The 24,567-nt window shown below is 34.6% G+C and overlaps 1 protein-coding gene across 4 annotated transcripts in view; it reads left to right on the top strand.

Annotated features, from left to right (window-relative positions):
- Positions 1–24,567, top strand: part of ATRNL1 (attractin like 1) — a 679,361-nt gene that overhangs the window by 17,329 nt on the left and 637,465 nt on the right. For all 4 annotated transcript variants that reach the window (XM_029245362.1, XM_029245365.1, XM_029245364.1 and 1 more), the window contains exons 2-5: positions 8,933–9,016; positions 10,187–10,300; positions 16,956–17,084; positions 18,433–18,641. In XM_029245362.1, coding sequence (XP_029101195.1) covers positions 8,933–9,016; positions 10,187–10,300; positions 16,956–17,084; positions 18,433–18,641 — 536 coding nt within the window. The remainder of the gene's footprint in view (positions 1–8,932; positions 9,017–10,186; positions 10,301–16,955; positions 17,085–18,432; positions 18,642–24,567) is intronic.

Here is a 24,567-nt window from a genome sequence, read left to right on the forward strand (position 1 = left end):
GCCCCGGAGTGAGCCATGGCCACTGGGCCTGCGCGTCCGGAGCCTGTGCTCCGCAATGGGAGGGGCCACAACAGTGAGAGGCCTGCGTACCGCAAAAAAAAAAAAAAAAAAAAAAAAGTGGGATGATACCCAAGGTGACTTACTGGAGTGTGGGAAGAAAGCATTAGGACTTATACTACTATTATTTTTAATTTTGATTTTTAAAATTTATACTTTATAGTGCACAATATTTAAAATAGTATATGTTTATTAACATGTAAATATACATTTACTTGAGTTACATAATAAAAATTCTTACTGATAAGAGAGCATGATAATTAAGGTTTGGAGACTTCTGCTCTAGCAGACAAGGTCACCTAAACTTTTATTAGGGATCAGGTGGACAGAGAATGCAGACTTGGGAGTGAGGGATGCAGAATGCACTATAAAGAAAACAAGAAGAAATGCAAGCTCAGCACGGTGTAATACAATAACATATTGTAGTGCAGAGAGGAAAAAAATACCCATAATATAATCTAGAGGTTCTCTTCATATTGTTTAAAAAGAAATCAATAAATATTAAATAATATTTTAAATAAAAACACTATTTAACAAAAGACTTGCATGTGAGGTTGGCTTCCAAAGGCAACTCTGTGTAAAGACTAGCCCTGAGTGGATCTGATTCTTCTTTGTAGAGTGGTTATGCTGGCAGTAAAACCAGATACTTTGATAAACAGGATTTATTGTTTCCTGTAATACTTTATAATGTTAAAACTATTGCATTTTTCTTATTTTTAACATGTCTTAATCAAATTTTGTATTCATGGCTAGGATAGAGAATAAAACTTTAATTGATTTAATTTTAGTTCTGTTTAATGTTTGTGCTGGTTTTCCTGCATTTAGTAGTGGCCATTCCTGTGTTATAAACAGCTCAGCATGCTTATTTGATTAAGGGCTCTAGATTGGGCAGTTTCAGCAAGATGAGACATTGGCAAGGCACATGGGCATGTGCAGGCATCTAGACAGGGATTGGCAAAACTTTTTCTGTAAAGGGCCAGATAGTAGATATTTTAGGCTTTGTACACCAGATGGTCTCTGTTGCCAATACTCAACTCTGTTCTTGTAGCATGTTAACAATCTTAGATATATGTAAACAAATGGGTGTAGCTGTGTTCCAATAAAACTTCATTTACACAAATCGGCAATAGGCCAGTAGTTTATGGAGCCCTGATCTAGATTAACCATGTCAATATGGTTCTCAATCCAAGAACATGATTGCTACAAATTAAAAATAAGTTAATTACTTGAAACTTAGAATGCATTGTAGAAACGGCATTAGAAATAGAAGAAGCCTGTTTTACCTTTTATGTAGCTGAATTATATGCTACCTAATTTTTGAAAATCTCTACCCAGCTGGAATGTACAGATGATGTTAAGAGTAAGAAGTGAAGAAATAGATTGGAAACTAGGTGTTTGTGGTCAGAGTGTAATCTTGGAGTGTAAGACTTCTGAATTTTCGAAGAACAGCTCCAGGTTGTGAAGATGTCCAAAGTGTGTAATGGGAGTTCTTTGCTCAAGTGGCATGGAGGTGAACATTCTTCAAGCTGAAGAAGAGATCAGGAAACTACAAAGGAGGAATTGCTCCTTCCTTATTGTGGAAGTGGTAGGAGTTTTCCCCCCTTACTCCTATCTCTTGATGGTGAGAAAGGATTTTCCATCCTTTTATCTTGGTTGGTGTCAGCCCCTCCATGTTTCTAGTAGAGTGAAAGTGGCAAAGAGGAAACCTCTTTGCAGTAAGTAGAGGCAAAGGTAGGCTCTTGGTAGGGGCTTTTGTTAGGAATGGGTGATGAAGGTACAGAAGGATTTCAGGGGCTGTGGTGAGTAGAGTTTTCTTTTAAGTCTGTAATTGTGCCTCTGAAGGTGAAGCGGATGGGACAGAGTGGGTGGCTTTCATGTACTCCTGTTGTGTAGCCTAGGTGGGGAAACATAACAGTTCTTTCACATCACCTCTTATAGGTGGGAGATAAGGATTATAGTTGTAGCTCCTAGAGTATATGTTTATTTAGAGGAGGGGAAATCTATTTTAAACTAAGGGTAAGGAATTTCCCAACATAGCACAGGACTGGGTCAGTTCGAGTAGGTGGGGTGGTAGAGAAATAGAGGGGTTTTGGGGAAAGAAATCCCCAGTAGTGTTAGATTTCCTCATACGCAGTTTGGGAGGTATATTCCTAATTAGGAAGATAGATTATATTGTAGGTGATAGTTGCAAAGCTTCCTGTTCTTAAATTTCCGGCTTTATTTTCTTATTAAAAGAGCTATATATTTCTTGACTATGTATTAAGGTACTTTTTGAATATGTTACACTTCTCTTCTTCCATTAGAGAAGAAATTGAAATAGAAGTGGTGGTGTAAGGTCATGGAACAAATTAGAATTTTCTTTAAAATTAAGTCTCTGAGGCTCTAAACTGTTATCATACAGGCTTGATTTATGTCTGATAATTTGTATCATTTGATTCAGCCCTGATTTGGGGTTTTTGTAATTTAAATTATAGCAATATTTTGACTTTAAGGGTTTGTTACAACTGTCAGGTAGAAACTAGGGAGAAGGATTGTTTAGTGGACCCTATTGATGGATCTAAGCCTTGTTTAGATCAAGAGGAACTTTTATACAGAATTTATATGAGGTTGTGATCATAACATTTCTAAATCTTAATTGATATTTTCTATTTGTTGAGACATCATTTTCCTGGTTCCCTGTAGCTATTGTCCATGATTTCCTTTAGAATTTTTGAGTATATTTAAAACAGTTGTTTTAAAGTGTTTGCCCAACAAGCTCAATTTCTGTTTCCTGAAAGACAGTATCGGTTCATTTCTCCTTTGAATGGGCTATACTTTCTTGTTTCTTTGTATGCTTTGTAATTTTTTTGTTGGAGACTGGGCATTTGATTATTATAATGTGATAACTCTAGAAATCAAGTTCTTCCCCCTCTTCAGGGTTTGTTTTTCTTACATGTGGTTGTAGTTGTGTATTTGTTTAATGACTTTTCTAAACTATTTTTTGTAATGACTGTATTCTTTGTTTTGTGTGGTTTCTAAAGTCTCTGTTCCTTTAGTTTATGGTAAGCTAGTGTTTTGACATAGATTTCCTCAAATGCCTGGAGTCAAGAAAAAATAAAGAATTCTCCCATTCTGTGCACATTGACTCTGTTGGGACACTGCTTCAGTGCTTAGCCACATTGTTTATGACTCTGCCTTACCCTTCACTTCCTTCTTGCTCTGAGTCTGAAAATTAGCCAGAGGTGGAAGTGTAGAGTCTTCTCAGGTCTTTTCTGAGCTTGTAGTCCAAGAAAAGTCTCCCTGGGCATGCATGTGGCTTCTCAAATTCCCATATCAAAATAATTGATTTTCAACTTTTTAATATATACATTTAGAGCTATATATATATTTCTCTCTAAACAATGGTTGAGCTTCATCTCATAAATTTTGATATGGTGTGGTTTTAGTATTAACAATTAAAAATATTTTCTAATTGTCCTTGAGACTTATTAGTCTATTGCTTAGTTGTCAAACTTTTGGGGATTTTAAGTTTATTTATTTTTGAATGGTCACTGTATATGGGGCTGCCACTAATTACATGGCTTTTGAATACATGGTTCCTGTAGCCAGTTGTCATTGATTGATTACATTGATTTAATTCAATTCTGGTGTTACTTCTTGTTGTGGCTTAAGAACAAGTACAGACAGACCACAGAGATATTGCTGTTTCAGTTCCGGACCACCACAATAAAGCCAATATTGCAGTAAAGCATCACATGAATTTTTTGGTTTTCCCAATAATGTAGTTGCACATAAGAGTTATGTTTACATTATATTGTAGTCTATTAAGTGTGCAATAGCATTATGTCTAAAAAAACAATGTACGTACCTTAATTAAAAAATACTCTTGCTAAAAAATGCTAACTATCATCTGAGCCTTCAGCAAGTCTCAATCTTTTTGCTGGTGGAGGGTTTGAACTACTGTGAGAATTATCAAAATGTGACAGAGAGATACAAATTGAGCAAATGCTATTAGAAAAATGGCACTGATGGACTTGCTCCACGAAGGGTTGCCACAAACCTTCAATTTGTAAAAAATGCAATATTGGTGAAGCACAATAAAGTGGAGTACAAGAAAACAAGACATGCCTGTAGTCATTTAAAGAGGGTGAGAATTTATTTTTCTTACTGTCAGCCCTGGTTTCTAAAAGACTTTTGCAGGCCCAAAGGGTTAAATAAATCTAGAGGTTCAAGGTTCTCAAGTACATCTACCAGGTGGCACCCTCCTAGGTATCGGGGCACTCTCTTTAGCACTGAAGTCTTGCCAGGGCTGTGAACTAAACTTTTTCTGTAATTCTGCTCCTCTCATAATCTGGTCCTGGGCTGGTTTTCCAGTTTGATCAACCCTCTGGCCTCAGAAATAGTCTCTTTAAATGTTACAGAGTCCCCTGGCATTTACACTGTATCTAAAATTGGTGGTTGGTGAATTGAGTCTTATAGGATCTTGGGGCAAGCTGCTTATGGGTCGGTGTCTTAGTACAGGCACTCTGCTGCAGTTTTCTGCCTTTAGCATATCAATGGCTTTTAACATCAGTCAACTAATTCCACAGTGCTTGTAACTACCCTTGCTATTTTATTTCTCAAATATTAGAGATATCACATAAGTCTCTTGCATTAGTCAGTGCATCACCTTCCTCTGGTATCCTCTCTCAATTCAGCAAAAGTGAAAGCCTTTGTCATTGTGAGCTATAGCATGCCACAGGTTATTGCCACTCTCTCTGCCACCCTCAGTGTGACTCTTGTTGCCATCTGGCCAGTGAGTGATCCAGCCCCAGAGCCCATCTTGAAGTTCCTGGTACTGTTAGATTGGTCACACTCCCCTCCACCACCTTGAAGCAGATCCTGAGACAAGAATTGAGCACATGTAGTATATTTGGGAGATTCAGGGACACTGACAGAAGTGATAGAAGAGAAGGAGCCAATAAGGGAGGTATGTTATCAAGTCAGGTACCACACCGGGTGACTGGAGCCAAATCCCACAAGGAAGTGCACTTCATTATTATTGCAGCAAAGAGATAAGCAAGTTTGGAGTTTTTCCAAATCATTCATTGGCTAAGGGCTGCCCTGGGAGGATGTTGATTCACAGGCACTTTCAGCCCACCACATGCATAGGAAGAGTGGGTTCTAGTAGATAGAGGGAGCCCTTCAACATAGATGCAGGTGCTGGCCCGAGAAAGTCAGGCTGGAGTGTATGGAAATGGTCAGAGGCTCTGAGAGGATATGGTGTAATGCTGACACTGTTGGCAACTGTCTATTTTCAGCTATGCAAGATAATATGAGATTACTTTCTAAAGTTGTACTGATTTATCCTATGAGAATTATCTCCACATCCTTGCCAATATTTGGTATTATTAATCTCTTTAATTTTAGCCATTCTGTTGGGTCCATAGTGGTACGCTATTGTGATTTTATTTTGCATATCCTTTATTATTATTGGTTGGTTTGGGTCCAATTAGGAAAGAGAATCACACAGTAATTTTAATAGGAAAGGTTTAATGTAAAGGATTATTGACTGTAGCACAGATTGGAACAACGAGAAATTGGCTAGTAAGAAGTAAAGAGAACTCTGCAAAATATAGAAGTAGTAGATACAAGGAGCAGCCACTACTACTGTTATGGCTGAGATAGAACACTTAAGTGAGAGTCCCTGTGACCTGGCCTGAGATCCAGACCTTGTTGGGAGAGCAGGCTGTGGCTTACTGAATGGCAGAAAAGTCACTGTAAAGCTGTACCTGCGGAACTTGCTTAACATCTGCCCTTTGGAACTTGCCATGGTTACTTATGGGATGCTGGGGAAAGCTGTTCACAGAGTGGTGTCTCACTGGAGGCCTCTGCTGCAGAACTGCCTGAGGGGAAGTGCTGGGGGAAACTGTTGGTGGCTGGGTGCTGGTGGCCATCAGGTACGTAGGAGCCTAGTACCTAGTGCTGCAGGAGCTTGTTGAGTGAGTACATTGGAACTTGGCAGCAAATCTGTTTCCTCCTGCAGTCTCTCCAGCTTGCTCTATTGACAAAGCCTGCAGGCTTAGCATCCTGCCATCTGGAAAAAAAAAATATTTAAAGGGCCCAGATCCATTTTCATAAAGTAGGCAAAAAGTCTGAATTTTGAGGTGGGAGGCAAAGGATAACTGGCACAGTCTGCCCTTTAATTATTCAGCATCTTCTGTATGCATCTTTCTAAACACACGTGAACTCCCCAGCAACCAACAAAGCTGTATTTCTACCTAAGAAGATACACTTTTTCCAAGTGAAGTTCTCATCCTCTGTCCAAAAGGAGGAAACACAGGTTTCGAGAGTCATTGTATCTATCACTGGTTATGTTAATTGCTCTTCATATTCAGTCATAGTCGCACTAAATATTCCATTATCTAAAGTCTAAATTGTAAAGTTACAGCTTGTAAATAAAATAAAAATGTGAAGGAGAGAGGATATGTGTGTGTGTGTGTGTGTGTGTGTGTGTGTGTATGTGTGTATCAGATAGAAACTATGTAAAGTCGTTAGGATACTTACCTATTTAATTTGTTAAAAGACCATAATTGATGTGTATGGTTCTGTTCTTCCACTCCCCATACCGTATTTCCCCTGCCCTCAACTAGAATCTTGGCTCCTTGGAGTTTTAATTGGTGGAGTGACCCACACCCAATGGGTTGAACCCTCAATCATCCTGCTGTAGTTTGGATATTTTTTATGGACCTGTCTTCTAGATCTCTCATCCTCTTTTAGCTGTGTTTAATGTGTTGTTAAACCCGTCCATCGAATTCTTAATTTTGATTAATGTAGTTTTCAGTATTAGAATTTCCATTATTTTTTTCAAATATACTGTTACTTTTTACAGTTTTCAGTTAACTGCCGAAATTTTAAATCTTGTCGTTTGTCTTTTTTAACTTAGTACATCATATTTGTTTTATAGGGCACATCTGATAATCTCCACAGTTGGAATATCTTCAGGTCTCTTCCTGAAGATATTCTGTGGGTTCTTGTTTTGTTGTCATCTATCTTCATGTGTCTTACTATCTTTGATCATAGTAGACATCTTATTTGAAAAATTATTGGTAGAAATAATTTGAGGACTAGGATAATGTTATCTTTCTTCAGAGAATATTTTTGTATCTTCCGTTAGGAGCCTTGGCATGATAGTTCTAGTATCACCTTAAGCCAGTGGTAGGTCTTGGGGTTTTCTGTCATCCTGATGACTTGTAGCTGGGTTGCAGTCCACGTAATGGCTGGTTTCTGGTACACCTTTACCCTTATAGAAGATCTTTGTGTCCCAGTTCAGAGTGCCGTGTTGTTTATTTGAGCCCCTACCTTTTGTAGGTTGTTGCATCCAGCTTTTGTCCCCCTTCTTCCTTGAGGCTATCAAAAGTACTCTCAGCCTTTTGGCAGTCTCTAATAAATAGATACAATTCTCCTTAACAGAAGTAGCTCTGGATGCCTGGTTCCTCTTTAAAGAATTTGCAACTTCTGGATCTTGGCTTAGTAGGTCTTACCATTTTGTTACTTATAAGATTTAACAATTGTTCTTTAGCTTTTTAAGTTATCTTCAGTGGAGTTTTGTCTGAATTAGCTCACCTGGAGCTATTATTGGAAGTGAAAAATCAGGACAAGCTATTTAACTTGTTATTTAAAATGTGCTTCAGTTTTCTCATCTGTAATATGGAATTAATAATTACTATCTTATGGGGCTTTTGAGATTTTTAAGTGAGGTAACACATTATGAGCTTACAGTGATACCTGATACTGTAAAATGCTCAGTTTATTATTATATTACTTTGAGAACATTGGAATGTTTAAACACTTTTTCAAGCATGAATTAGCCCTTTTTTAAACCCAAACTAATTTGCAGGGATTATGAAAGACTTTCAAATAACATTTACATTAATTGACCTTTTGGTTATCCCCGATTTAGGCAAGTGAAACTCTTTTCCTTTAATGTTTTTGAGACTCTACGCTATAAGGAAAATTTAATTTTTGTCTAAAACTAGATAATTACCCTGATGTCTGTGTAGACATGTATGTATGTATGTATGTATGTATATGGGGATATATAAAGACTGATAAGCCAGTATGTGTGTGTGTGTATGTCTACATAAATACATAAAGGCTAAATGGGAAGATATCTTAGTTATTTAAAATATTGTCTTTTGTTGATAAAATATAATTGGGCTGGAGCTAAGGAGAACAAAATGAAGTAGAATTGGGTTATTGTTTAAATATTTTAAAATTCTGAAAATTTGAAGCTTTTCTAAATATCTTTTTCTTTTCTGTGTTTAAAATAGAGGATAATTACAAAACCCTTGATTTACCCTACTTTTAAAATTGACTGAGTTCTTGGACTAGATATAAAGTTGATGAAAGAAAATGATTCTAAAATCAGGTAGCTGATGAACTCAATAAAGTCTGGTGACAGCTACTTTAGCAGTCTTGCTGCATGAAAAGCAAACATAGCTAACAATGTAACCTCCAAAAGTGCTAGGAACATATACTATTTCTCTATTCCATAGATCTGCATCTTTCAGAGTACATTTGATCTTCTTTCTTTTGCATCTATCTAATTTTTGGGCAGAGTAAGTTTAACAATCTGTTTTGCATCAGCATCGAACCCATCTGTATAATGTTGTCTTTCAATGTGTTTTTCCACTTTGTAAAATGAAACAATCATAATACATAAAAATTTAAAGAAATTCAAAATAAGTTTCCTTTGAGATTTAGAGAGATGATATATGGCAATCTGAAAATTTTCTTAAGTTGTAAATAAATTCTCCTGTTTGGAAGTTTGGTTTAGTGTCTCTTTAAATTTTTTATGCTACTGTGTGTCTTAAAGTTACTTTAAGGTAATCATTTTCATGATTTTGTTTTCTAGGTTAACAGAACCTTCTGGATATTTAACAGATGGTCCAATTAACTATAAGTATAAAACTAAATGTACATGGCTAATTGAAGGCTAGTAAGTATACAACTTGCATTAAATTATTTATTCTGAAATGATAAAGAAGGTGATTATATCAGTGTTAAAGCATTAAAATAACAACTTCATAGTTATATAGTTTATTCTGTTGCTTATTATTGGAAAACATTATTCATGATGTTTTAAAATGGGATTGATAAATTTTAGACATAATGTTTAATGTAAATTACAATACCCTTTTACTTGTGATAATAGTTTGATTTTTACATATATTTATTTTTAAGTTATGTTACTATGGCATTAAGTCAAGTATGCATTTTTGGTTTCTTTTAAATCGCTTGTTATGGAATTTGAAGACTGCATAGAAAGGATAAAAATATTCCATGCTGAATTATGCCATTGGTTCATACTATTCAGCATTTTAGTTCTAAGGGTGTTAAAAAAAAGAACATTTTGTAAAAGAGAGAGTTAATTGTCCTTTTAGAGGCATTTTTCAGTAATTAGGGCTTGAGACTGAATTTATCTATTTAAACATATTATGACTGGATCATAAATGATATGAGTTGTTTTTGAACTATGTTATGATTTTAAAGAGTGTATTTGGAAAACTGAGTTTTTATTTTTGTTACTTTAAAGGTTTTTTAAAACTTCAAGGTTATTGATTCCCTGTGTACCTGTGGTCTCATTCATTTGTTAACAAATAAGAATATATCGTATTGAGACCTTTTGATTAAAATTTGAAGACCTTATTAGTACCTCTAGTTAAGAGTTCATAGAAATAAGAACAGTCTTGAGTGTTGAATTTAAAAATCAACTTTATTCAAGTACAATTTGCATACAATGAAATACACCCATATTAAGTGTACAGTTCAGTAAGGTTTCAGTAATGTATACAATTTATGTACCTCCACCTTAGTCAAGACATAGAACATTTCCTGTTGACTAAATTTTTATAAGACATAGAACATTTCCTCTTGACGAAATTTTTAGAAAAGGATGATACATACATATGGCTGGTTAATAGATTTTGGAGTTGTATATCATTTTTACAAATTAGATATGACTGGTTATCAATCTTTTATACTGATGATGTATGGATTTATAGCTAAATTAGCTGTAAATAGGTTTTTAATAAAATACTCTAAGATTTCTTTAGACCGTGCTTTACATATTACATATTAATTTTAAAATATTTTAATATTTTTTCAGTCCAAATGCAGTGTTAAGATTAAGATTCAATCATTTTGCTACAGAATGTAGCTGGGATCATATGTATGTTTATGATGGAGATTCAATATATGCACCTTTAATAGCTGTACTTAGGTGAGTAGTTATGTTTAATTGATGAATTTATAGTCAGTTGTAGAAAAGTAACTGTATAATTTATTAATTTTAAATATATACTCATCTTTACTGCAAAAATAAATTTAGCATAGGTGTTGATGGCTAAACTTCAAAGATGGTATAAGACTATGATGATACTGTGACTGTCAACTTAGGGGTATGTATAATAATGTAAACATTGATATAACAGAGATAAGTAGTTACTGTTTCAGAAATGTAGATTTATTAATAAATACCCCTTATTCTTGCTGTACATATTTCATTCTTTTAAAGTGAATTGAATCTGTTTTCAGAACTATCTGTATTTGGATAGATTAATGTGAGTTCTAGCTGACAAAGGAATTAATAGATATATATTTTATAGTTATCTTTTTATTTTAGAGAAATTATAAAATTTTAAACTCTGTAAAAAAGGTTAAGTTATGCTTTATTTAGTGGTTTAATAAAGAAGGTGTTTCTATCAGTTCTCACAGTTTGGGAATTTTGGTTGTTTCCAAATATTTTATTGTTAGTAGTCAGGTAGTAAGATTTAATTTAAAAATTTTAAAATCACAGCATTTTCAGTATCAATTTAAAACTCTTTATTATGTATGTACAAATTATTATGAAATGTTTTATGAACAGGAGAGAATATATTAGGTAGAAAATTTTTTGAGCATATAGTGTAGATTTAGCGTACAATTTAACTGCCATGATTGTTGACCAGAGTTATTCATTACATTATTCCTTACTTTTGTTACTTACACAGTATCTCTTATATGTCCTGTCATTGTTAAAAATTTAAATATGGGTAAAAGCTTATTGTTCCCTTCAGCATTTTAAATTTTATTTTTCTTTTTACTATTTATGTTGTAAATATTCTGTTTTAACAGGAATGTAAACTATTATTTTTTTGGGCAAACACGTAAGGGCTGTATTTCCAAATGACTGTTTGAAAATGACTCCTTGAGAACTTAGATGCTTATTCTGTGATATTGCTATTGCTCAAGATACTTGTAGAACTTAATTTTTGAGTTGTTTGAAAATTATAGAAAGGGTATTCTGGAGTAACCTTTCATCTAACACCAATAGATAGAAAATGGAGCAGAGCCTTGTGAATAATTACATTGTAAAATAATTTATTGCAACAATTAGATAAGATACTAGGTTCAAACATTTATTTTTAGCAATTTAGATATAACCGTTATCATTCCTCTATTTTTATGACATTATTGACTGACCATCATTTAGATGTGTGCCTTTTCATTTGTTTTTCTAGTAGTTGTGATGACTGCATTAATTAACAATGATTCACTAACACTCTTACCAGCCATTTCTTGATACTAAAGGAAGCTTTTGTAAGATAATTAGCAGGATGGGATTTAGTATATGACTCTGAAGGTGGAACCAGTGACTTTTCATCAGCAGGTATTCCTGTTAACTATCCTGAGAGAGATGGAAAACTCATATTTATTGAATATCCACTTGATTGTAAACACTGTACTAGGCAGTTTAAATGTCATCAGTCCTTGTTAGGATATTGTGGAAGAAGTACTATAATCCCCCATTTATTGTTGAGAAAATTGAGACTCAGAGAAAGTTTTACTTCTAATAGATGGTAGAGCCAGGATTAGGACTTGACAATCTCCGGACTTAAAAGCCTATACTGTTTGTACTTCATTTTACTAAGAATTCAGAATCTAAATGTTTGAATTATTCCAGCTGTATAAGAATTTATTATTCAACAAACATTTGATAACCTCCTCAATTCAAGAGACTGTCATAAGCCTGGAGGATGCAGTAAGGAGTAAGATACAGGCCATTGCAGACACCAGCTACCTGAAGTTGCGCCCAACTTTATAGGTTAAGTGCACAGTCCTTCACAAAACTGACCTCGCTTCAGATAACAGCTGCAAGTTCAGGGGTCTTCGGGCCACCTGCACTTCTGACCAGCTGGCTACAAATTTAGAGGTGCCTGTGGCCCCCTCAGGTTCAATAATTTGCTAGAATAACTCACAGAACTCAGGAAAGCACTATACTTATGATTATAGTTTTATTATAAAGGATAAAAATTAGGACCAGTCAAATGAAGAGACACATAGGGTGAGATCTGGGAGCATCTCAAAGCTGTGTACTCAGGACATATGTTACCCCCGCAACATATCAGTGTGTATTGCCACTTAGGATGCTCACCTGATTTACAGGTGTACAGAGTTTTTTTGGGGTTTCCTTTTGTAGGCATTATTGATCTAATCATTGGCCATAAGGCTGAACGCAATCTTTAGCCCCATTCTGACTCTGGAAGTCAGATTGATTTCTTGTGGCTTAAAGCCCCAGCCAATCACACGGTTGGTTTTTCTGGTGGGGCCAGCTCCCATCCTGAGTCACCTCATTAGTATAAACTCTGAGCCCACCATGAATAACAGAGACATTCCTGTCACTTGGGAAATTCCAAGGATTTGGAGGCTACATCACCACACAGTAGTTGGGCACTGGTGGTGGTATGTAAACTGATTTTTTATACAGCACAATAAGTGTTATAATCAGGTTATGAAAAGAGTGCTATATGATTTCAGAAGTAATGAATTCGTCATGGTGAGTTTCATCATGAGTAGAAGAATGATAGACAAATTGTGGGGGTCAGATAGGACATTCTAGGTAGAGAAAAACATATGTACAAAGGCGTGTACACACTAAAGAACATTATATTTTGCGTCAGTAGTAAGTAGTTATGAGTAACTTGATCATAGGAAATGTGAAGGGATAGGTAGGTGCCAGATTACCCAATAAATGGTAATCAGTAATATCTACTGAATACTTACTATGTGAGGGGCAGTGTGCAAGAGTTCTTTATATATATCAAGTCATTTAATCCCCACAATAACCTTTTAGGTAGGTATTATTATTGCCATTTTGTAAATGGAGAATTAAGGCACAGAGAGATTCTGTGAGTGGCCCAAAGTTGCTTAACTGGTTGGTGATAGAGTCAGAGTATGAGCCTGATTTTACAATGCTGTGATCACTGTAGTGTTGCTTTCTTGTTACCCCACTAAAGAAATTGGACTTTATTCTGTAGGAAAGACTTTTTAGAATATGGAGAATGGGTTGGAATGGAGACCTGCTATTTTTTATTGTGTGCTAGGCGATCATGTGCTGGACACCATGTTTGTAAAGTCATAGGTAGTGATAATTTGAGGCCTAGAAAGTTATTATATTCCCAAAGAGTGCCTGGGGACACTAGAAATCCACAACCAACTGAATTCTAATTCAGGTGTTGAGGTAATTCACACCCAAACTGAAATTCAGTCCCCTGAAGGGCCTGTCTTCTACTAGTTCACTTTTACACCTAGTTTTCGGGGTCTCAGGTCAAAGTGAGGGCCCTGTGTTCCACTTTTTGGTTTCCTCGCTATGTAAAACAGCCCAGTTTCTTAGCCCTTCAGACCTCATCTCCAACTTTGAAATCAGTGAATGCCCATAAGGAGAAATGGCTCTAATTCATGGGCTTACCCTTTTCTTAGTTCTCCCAGTACCTTCAGGCTGATTTTTTTTAACTGTCATTTTTTCTGGTTGATTTCAGTGGGAGGGTTGGTTGGTCCAAATTGGTATGTTATGTGAGAAGTGTGAGTCCTCTTTCATTTACTGCTTTCAAAGCACTTATAAACAAACAACCAAGCAAACAAATCTGCTCTTTTCATCTATTTCAGAGGGATTAATCATATCTGTTATAAACATCTGGGAATATTATTTTTAGTAATCATTTGATATAATCTCACTGCAATGAAAAAATATATATGTGTAACTAAAACTGGTCTTACAGAATTTTAATTGTGTTGACAGCCTCCTTTTAAAATCTTTTGTTCTTTCACAAACATAAGCTAGTCGATGTTATAATAATTATTACAACATCAAGCGTTGATTACTTTTTAATTTGTTTGCTTTTCAAAATGTGTTTGCAAAATAAATTATTAGACTGTAATATTTCATTTTGTTCTGTCAAATATGATTTGAATGAGGGAATTCAGTTCCTGGTGGTGCCTAAACATAAGTTTAACAGTGTCTAAAGGCATTGACTATTTTGAGTAATGTAATTTGTTGTTAGCAGCTTCTTTTCTTTCTCAGATTTTATGCTTTCATAGATTTAGAGAGGATAGTATGTATAAATAAATGAAGGTACATAATTTTCCCCCATGAACAAGTAGGGTTAAAAAGGGAGAAGTACCAGTTATTAATTTAGAACTCCTGCTTTTACACATTTATATTTCTCCCCATAAACTTCACTTTCTTTTGTGTGTGTATGAATAATATTGTCTTTTGGAATAATTATATATTAATGTAATTTGCATAAGTATGCAAAATTTTAAAGAAATATAAAAAGTGTGTATTTTAACATGACCTAAAATACTTAGATTAGTGTATTGGAAATGTACAACTTTAACTAGAGTAGCATTGTAGTCACTTAGCTGATATGGAATGTTCTATCTAGCTTCATGAGAATTTGCAACTTGTGGGGAAAAGTAAGGCTATAAAGTCACTTGTTAGAGTACCAAGGTGGTTTTATTTTATTTTATTTATTTAATTGAAGTATAGTTGATTTACAATATTATAGTAGTTTCAGGTGTACAACATAATGATTTGATATTTTTATATAGATTATACTCCATTTAAAGTTATTATGAAATATTGGCTATATTCTCTGTGCTGTAATTACATCCTTGTGTCTTACTTATTTATATCTAGTATTTTGTACCTCTTGATCCTCTTCCCCTATCTTGTTCCCTCCGCCACCCCTCTCCCCACTGGTAACCACTAGTTTGTTCCCTGTATCAGTGACTCTGTTTCTGTCTTGTTATATTCATTTGTTTGTTTTATTTTTTAGATTCCACATGTAAGTGAAAACATATAGTATATGTCTTTCTCTGTCTGACTTAATTCACTAAGTGTAATACCCCCCAGGTCCATCCATGTTGCTGCACATGGTAAAATTTCATTCTTTTTATGGCTAATATTCCATTTGTGTGTGTGTGTGTGTGTGTGTGTATGTACCATATCTTCTTTATCCATTCATTTCTTGGTGGACACTTAGGTTGCTTCCATATCTTGGCTTTGTAAATAATGCTGCTGAGAACATTGGGGTGCATATATCTTTTTGAATTAGTGTTTTCATTTTCTTTGGATATATACCCAGGAGTAGAATTGCTAGATCATATGGTAGTTCTGTTTTTAATTTTTTGAGAAACCTCTGTACTGTTTTCCATAGTGGCTGCACCGATTTATATTCCCGTCAAGAATGCACTAGGGTTCCCTTTTCTTCACATCCTCCCCAACATTCGTTATGTTGTCTTTTTGATGATGACCATTCTGACAGGTGGGGGTTGATGTCTCATTGTGGTTTTGATTTGCATTTCCCTAATAATTAGTGACGTTGAGCATCTTTTCACATGCCTGTTGGCCATCTGTATGTCTTCTTGGGAAAAATGTCTGTTCATGTCTTCTGCCCATTTTTTAAACAAGGTTTTTTTTTTGTTTGTTTGCTTTTTTGATGTTGAGTTGTATGAACTCTGTATATATTTTGGACATTAACCCCTTATCAGACATATCATTTGCAAATATCTCCTCCCATACAGCAAGGTTGTCTTTTCATTTTGTTGATCGTTTCCTTTGCTGTGGCAAAGCTTTTAAGTTTGGTTAGGTTCCATTTGTTTAGTTTTGCTTTTGTCTCCCTTGCTTGAGGAGACAAGATCCAAAAAAATAATGCTACAACTTATGTCAAAGAGTGTTCTGCCTATGTTTTCTTCCAGGAGTTGTATGGTTTCTGGTCTTACATTTAGGTCTTTAATCCATTTTGAGTTTATTTTTGTATATGGTGTGAAGGCATGTTCTAATCTCATTGTTTTACATGGAGCTGTCCAGTTTTCTCAGCACCATTTGTTGAAGAGTCTAGCTGTTCTCCATTGTATATTCTTGCCTTCTTTGTCATAGATTAATTGACCATAAGTGCATGGGTTTATTTCTCAGTTCTCTATTCTGTTCCATTGATCTATGTGTCTGTTTTTGTGCTAGTACTCTTTACTGTTTTGATTACTGTAGCTTTGTAGTATTGTCTGAAGTCAGGGAGGGTGATACCTCCAGCTTTGTTCTTTTTTCTCAAGATTGCTTTGGCTATGCAGGGTCTTTTTTGGTTCCATACAGATTTTAGGATTATTTGTTCTAGTTCTTTGAAAAATGTCATGGGTGTTTTGATAAGGATTGCATTGAATCTGTAGATTGCTTTGGATAGTATGGACGTTTTAACCATATTAATTCCTCTCCAAGTTGGCTTTAAATGAAGGTTTACATATGATTTAAGTTAATGATCACCCTATAGTATTATGACAGGATGGATGGCAGGACAAAAGGGAGAAATGGGACATAGCAGTCCAAATGGTGAGAAGAGAAAGGAGTATGGTGGCATGAGAGTAGATGTTAGTCTGTTGGCAGCAGTAGCAGAGCTAATTGGTGAGAAATGGCTAGGAACTCATTTTAGATTTATTCTTCTAGTTGCCCATTCTAATATAGATACTTAGTGATTCTGACAAGAATATTTCGAGTAAATTTTGTGTGATTAACCGTCATATGTACATTAATATACAGAGTGTTCAATTTTGCTCTCTTACAGTGGTTTGATAGTCCCTGAAATAAGGGGAAATGAAACTGTGCCTGAAGTTGTTACAACGTCTGGCTATGCACTGTTACATTTTTTTAGTGATGCTGCATATAATCTAACTGGCTTCAACATTTTTTACTCGTAAGTATTTTTTCAAAAAGATTCATATTGTAATGATTCTTATAATTTGACATAAAAGAGTTTATTGTTTGTTTTTATAAATGTCTTATATACCAGGAGCAGGCTAGTGTGTTAAATTCCAAAATATATAGCATCTCTTCCTAAGTGACATAAAATTTTAATAATATCCCAAAATACTGTCCAAGCTTGTATAGGATAGTTTCTAAGTCTCAGGACACTATGGTAACAAGTTAAGTTTGGTTAAAAATTAATTACAAAATTAAAAATTTTTGGAAAATGATTAAGTAAACATATTATACAAACAGTGTCACTTTACTGGTAATAACGGATGTGTAGGATTGCAGGGAGCCCTCATCTGCCCTACTGTGCTCCAAGGTATTTTATACCTAATTTGGAGAGTGAATGAGAGCTGAGTTTTCATAGTCCTTCTGTATTCTAAAGACTGTACTGGATGCTTTATATATATTATATTCTTTAATTCTCTTCTCATCAGTCTGTCAAATGGGTATTTTTCCCATTTTACACATGAGGAAATTGAGGCTTAGGAGATAAGGTAAGTGGCTATATACCACTGTCTCCTCTAAAATTAGAAAGTAGTATTTATTGAGCATCTATTGTGTAGACTCTGTATACATTTTTATATCTGGAAGTCCAAGGGTGAAGTGAATTAGCCAGAGATGCTTTCAGTTGCTTTCATTAGGAATGGCCACAGAGGAACTTGATACATTTTTTTTTTTTTTCTTCAAGAACGTAGAGAATGATACCAGAGAATTTTTCGCGAGGAGTAAAATATTCTAAATATCCTTGAATCAGCAATCTATTATAGGATTTATTTATATCAAGAATTTACACAAGGGAGAATAAATATATAGTAGAATATAATCAGCTTTAAAATGAAACTTGGTAAATATCCTTTTACTTCCATAACAGTGTATAAGTGATAGCATGCTGTTTAAGTATTATATAACCAGTTTAAATCATGGCTTCTCATATTGTTTCAGGTATTCATGAATTTAATTTTTTTCTGTGAAATATATATTCAAAGCAGTTGAGTACTTAAGTCTTTACAAAACAGTGTGCTTGGAACTGTATAGATCCTGCAGGTGTTGAGTATGTAGTCTTGGTAGCAGAGTAAACTCAGTGAATGAACTGAGGCCAATTGCAAATATGTGTAACCGAATTGCTTTAGGGTTTAAAAGGTACAGAGTAAAGAATTGAAGTCGCATTGTAAAATTGCGTTAAATGAAGCACGTAGACACAACATAAAAACTATAAAGTTAACAGAATATCAGCCAAAGTTCTTTTTCAGTTGTCTTGAATTTGAATATATATGAATTATATTTTACAGAATCAATTCTTGTCCTAACAATTGCTCTGGTCATGGGAAGTGTACAACTAGTGTCTCTGTTCCAAGTAGAGTATATTGTGAGTGTGATAAATACTGGAAGGGTGAAGCTTGTGACATTCCTTACTGTAAAGCCAATTGCGGCAGTCCAGATCATGGTTACTGTGACCTAACAGGTGAAAAGCTGTGCGTCTGCAATGATAGTTGGCAAGGTAAGTGGCTTTTGAAACATTGATTTATGTATCTAATATATTAATACAAATTCTACACTCATTTGTTTTGCTGTAGTTTACACACCCAAATCTCATGTATTTGTTTTATTTTTACAATTTCAGTAACAGTCAACTTCTTAATAGCTTGCTTCTTCACAAATAAAATCAGTAAAGATTTTGTCTACGTGCTATTTTGGGAATCAAGTGAAGTTATATATGAAACTCTTTAAATTGTAGACGTGTGATCATTCTGATCTTCTTTAACTTTTTGTGGAGTTCCCAAAGATTTGGTGACGTGGCTGAGATTAACACGTGGTACATTCAAATTTGATTTGTAATGGGTAATATAAATAGTATATTGCAAAAATAGATGCTCATCTGGGAAGGTACTGGACTATATTAAACTTGTTTCTTGGGAAAGACTGACCTCTTGTGGCTATGTTTTAAAAGAACATAGAGTATTTTTAAAAGTTTAGAAGTTTTACAGCTGCTTATTGCAAAAGCAATGAGAAGAATGGGGAAGAATTTCTAAACAATTTTTATAAATATCTATTATTAAAGATTAATTTTAGACTGCATTGAAGAGTTTTAGCTTACTTAAGTATTTGGATATAAAATCATAAATCTTGTCATTGTGGAATTTAATGAAGAGATAGGTCCTAGTTATCTATATACTTACCCACCCAGAACTTGCTTTGTGCAGATTATATTTACATATTGAGAGCTTACTTTGTGCCAATGTATTAATCCTGTTGATGGGGGAACTTTGACTCAAGAAATACATAATCCAAAGTTACATGATCATGTGTTATTATAACACAGTGTAACAGTAGTAGCAATAGTTCCTACCAGAGCTGTCTAAAAGTAAAAACCAAAGAGAATGGTTTCATATTCAACATTCTTGAGACAAGTTAGAAAAAATGTTACTGAGTGTGCTGAGTACTTATTTAGAGGAATTATTTTAGGCTTTCTGTAAATTACGCCCATTTTAAACCCATGTTATGTCATTAAAAAATTAGTTGCTCCAACCATATGAAATATCAGTGATTTCTTATTGAATTGAATTTGATTTCCTACTATGGTTATGACAGATACAAATTTCTCAGTGTTTTTAATTATACCTATAAGGCATATATTTTGTTGAGTGGCTATTTTAATAAATCATGACCTTTCTTCCCTTAAAAAGTGCCTTGAGGTACCTTTTTTATCCGTTTCAGTCTTGAAACTAAAATAATGTCCTTTTCTATGGAGAGAATAGTACACCAAGAATATATTTAAATTAAGGCCTGAGAAATAGAAGTATAGCTTGTATGCTTGGTGTTTTTCTGACTGGTCTTCATCTGCTGTTAGTCCTCATCTCATTTTAACAGTCTTGAAAGCAAAAGAGGGATATATTTGTATAATATTCTCTATGAACAGCTTTGTCCTTTTTTGCTCCTTACTTCCTTTTAGTAGTTCTTCTTTAAAATGCTTTATTTTCTGTAGGTTTTGTAATATGTATCTGGTTGAAAATATTAGCTTTTGTTTTTCTGGCTTTTGTTTATCAGCATTTCACATTTTATTACTCTTGTCAGGAGTGCCTGAAATCATAAAAATTCCTGGCTCTTAAATGTCTATAAGCAAATAAAAATGGGGAAGCAAATGCTGGGTTTGTTTACTTTGAAGCAAAATGATAATATGAATAACTTTATATATATATATGTATTAACACATACACATATGCATGTACACATATATTTTAAAAAAATTAGAATAATGTTAAAGTGCTTTATTATAAAATATACAGAAATCAGATACACTTTTATACCACTATTAATTCTTTGTAATTAAATAATTCATCTCTGAATTGATATGAATGTTTTATGGGTAGTGTTTGGTGAAATGGATATTGTGCGTCTTTCAAGACAGATGATGTGCAGGTTGGTTTCTTTGAGTCTCCAAACTGACTCCTGATTCTATATCTCAGGAAGCATATCTTAAAGTAGGTGGGATTGTTGACTATATCACTCGGTTTTAATTTTAGATATATGGAATGGGAGAAACCATTGAGGGGAAACGGAGAGAGATTTGTTTCTAGGGCATCTGAGGAATGATCAAAGAGCTGGAGATATTTGAAATGAGAGCTGAGGAGGCAATCTTTATGAGATTCAGAGTCTGGCAGTTTTTAATGTGTTATTTGGAACTGGATTCTTTGGGTTAAGAATAACAGATTGTTGCTACTTTCATTATATTTTATCCATTTATGTTGGTTAATTTTACTTACTCTGTTTGGTTCTGTGCTAGTATATAAAAAGAAAATAAATGTTGTTTTCTAGAAACTGAGATTTTATTAAGAGAATACAGAGGAAAAGCCTAGATTTTTGTTAAGTCTTGAATCCCCTTCCTCACATTTCTCTAGTGCTTGTCCCACCTAGGCTTCACATCTCCTTGTTTTCCAAGTTTAGTTTTTCTATGTAGCATCTCCTAAGAGTTTTGCTTAGCCATTACTATACTTTTTCCCCCCTTAACTTGCTCATCTAAGTCTTTCTTCCTTAACCATCTGCTTTCACCTTTTTACTGTTTTAGGCAATAGGAGTATATTTTAAGACTAGATGGCACCATTAAAGTCAACTGTCCCCCTTTTTCTGTGGAAAGCACTTGTAACAACCAAAAGCTGAAATAGTGAAGAATATAGAAAATGTTAGTGCAACATTTTGAAAAGCATACAAGTTGATTGTATAATGTTTAATTTTGTTATTAATGTATAGTTTTCAAAGACAATGATATATACATATCAAATAGATTAAAGGGTAGAGACCTGTGTGGATTCATCTGCTTCTGTGACATCTTTCACTTAATAAAATTTAAGTCTTAAGTCACAAGAGGGAAAAAGACAACTTTGAAGAGCATTTTTTCTTTTAAGATGGCTTCCAAACATTGGGATAGATGAGGATTTTTTTTTTTTTTTTTTTGGCTACACCATGTGGCATGCAGGATCCTAGTTCCCCTATCAGGGATTGAACCTGTGCCCCCTCCAGTGGAAGCACGGATTCTCAACTACTGGGCCACCAGGGAAGTCCTGAGGCATTTTTAAAAGGCATGAAAATCAACATATAATAAATTGGATTTATGTTCATATGTAAATAATACAGTAGAACATTAATTTTCAAAGCAGACTCTTAGATACGGTGTGTTCCCACCCCCCGACTCCTGTCAACTCCCTAATCCAGGTTTCTCTCTTACATAACTTTAAAAAATCGGAACCACTGTAAGTCTTTGATTTGATTGTAAGCAACAGAAACAGTTCTGGCTTATCTGAGCAGAAAAGGCAGTTATTGGAAAGTATGTCAGGGACCACTATCTTCCAGCATTCGTTCTTCCCTTCTTTTTAGTGATAGAATTGACTGAGTTTTTAGCTCAGCACATGGTCTTCAGCTACATACCACATTTTTCTGCCTTCCTTGCGTCTAGTGTGGTTATTGTGCTAAGTTTAGGGAAGTAGGATGTGAGTGGAAGTGCTGTGTGGGAATTTTACATCATTGAGATCTTTTCCAATGGCTGGTAAATGGCAGTAACAGTAGTAAGCAGTAGCACTTGCCCATTTGCCTCTAGAATGTTTTATGAGAGAGGAATTAACCTTTAGTTTTTTTAAGCAACTTATTTTTTGTTCTCTAAACCTGTACAAAAGGATATTGGGTCGCTCACAAAGGAGATGGGAAGGCTGGAAAAACCTTGGTTAGAAAGGGGTAGGTGTAACAGAAGGCTAGGTGGGTTGGTTCCCAGCAAAGACGAAGCCACAGGAAAGTTTGATTAGGATATTCCTGTTACTGCCACTGGACCCTGGGGTACCACCACTGGTGTCTTTACTGTGGATACTGTATGCTACAGGCTTGAGTGGAAAAAAATCTAAATTCTCCCCACATCTTTGTATCACTTTTGAAGATTTGAAGGCCTGCTTAATAAAATCTACTTGGCTAAACTTAGGTCTTATCCATGACTTGCTTGGCTGCCTTGAGATATAGAAATAGAGAATTTAACTTTTCTGAATTGTGTAGTGGGAAAGGATTCTGTTTCTGAACAAAATTCACACAGTGAGAGATTTTCCCAAACTAGGAAGGGGGTTCAAATGATTGGAATCTCCTAAATAAATTAAAAAATCCAAATAAAGTATTTTAAAGTGTAGATTGTTGCCATAATTGACAAGGAATGGGCTGAATAGTTCTCTCATGCCTACTCAGAAAAGCTTTGCAATGTGGAATAGATGGTAGGAGTAGACAGGTTGAAAAGATAAACAAGCAGTCTTCAGGGTACAATTCTTTCCTTAGTCTATTACAACAAAACATTTTCCACCTGTTTTATAGAGATGAAAAACAGGTTACCAGGTCTTATATCCAAGACCATTGCTTAGCCATTTAAAATTTGTCCCTGGTCCTTTCCTATTCCAGAATGCCCTGTTCAATCCTGTCGTTCAGCCCTTTTACATGTCTTCAGGATATTCTTTATAGATATTCAGTGTTCATTTTCAGTGCGGTTCAGACACTGTTCTCATGTAAGGATTGAAGTTGGTTGTTTTCAGCCTTTAGATGATTGATTAAAAGACAGTATCTTAATATGTAAATCAGGTAATTTGATAGTTTTTTATAGTGTTTCCAATTCTTTATTGAAAGTTACACTTTGGATTTATCTCAGTTCCTTGAATGTTCGTTGTCCCTAAATATTTCAAGGCCTTTCTTATTTCTGCACTTCCCCCTACAACACCCTCACCCCTTAACATTCTAAGACTGGGTCACATCCCCCCACGTACTTTCATAGGACCCTATCTTTTAAATTTATAGCTTTTATCACATTTATGTTTGTGTGATTCTTTATTATCTTTCCTACTGGAATACAAACTCCATGAAGTTAAGAATGACTATGTTTTGATCACCCTTATGCCTACAGCATCTTCTGTAGTGCCTGTTGTGTAGTAGGCGCTCAAATTTTGTTGTTGTTGTTGAATGAATGAATTAGAAATGTATTAGTTGCTGGTTTAGTGATATGTGGACATTCAAGTATAGATGTTTTAGAAGACTAGTACTCCAATAACTTATGCAATTTACTTGATATATAAAGCATAATTTTAAATATTGAGGGAAACATTTGAATTTGAGCATCTGGTCAGTTATTTTCTTTCAGTCCTTTGGTTTTAGATTTTAGCATTTGCCATTGGGTGGCAGTACTGACTACCAGAGCACACACTTAGATTCCATGGCATTATTTAAGTTGTAAAAACTTGATGATTTTGTTTGTTTTAGAAAAATATAAAATCTTTTAGCTCAGATCCATGAATATTTTATCATACATTATGTTTTTTCTGGGTTAGTCACGTAACATATTAGGACAGAATTAGTTACTTTAGGATAGTGTGTATAAGTACACGAGACTATAGGTTGCTTTAAAGAAATCCACAGCATAGCTTACATTTCCCTTTAGAAATTTAATAATAATGAACGTGATCTCTCTATTTAACTTTGTGGAGAGACAAGCAACAGATAATGTGCTAGATTAAATTCTTCTCTTTTTGTTCATTTTCCCCAACCAGCAAAAACAGCAAATCCAACTTTTTGCAAGAGCCAATAAAATAAGTTTTTATTCCTCAGCTACTTGAAAAGTTGTTTAAAAATAGTATTGAGGATGTATATATAACACACTTTATTTACTAATTCATTCATTTATTTTTGTTCATTTTATGTAACAAAAATTTTAGAGCTTCTTCCAAGTGCTAGGTACTATTCTAGGACCTTTGAATACATCACAGAACAAAGAAAGTAAAGATCCTTGTGGATCTTACATTCAAGCTAAGAAAGACAGACCATAGATAATCAACATAACATATATATTATACATATAATATTTTAGAAAGGGATAAGTGTAATGGAAAAATAAGGTGGAGCTGAGAAGGAGGGAT

This window comes from Monodon monoceros, unplaced genomic scaffold, assembly GCF_005190385.1.
Source record: "Monodon monoceros isolate NGI ecotype Baffin Bay Population unplaced genomic scaffold, NGI_Narwhal_1 Super_Scaffold_4, whole genome shotgun sequence".
In the NCBI taxonomy this organism is placed as follows: Eukaryota; Metazoa; Chordata; class Mammalia; order Artiodactyla; family Monodontidae; genus Monodon; species Monodon monoceros.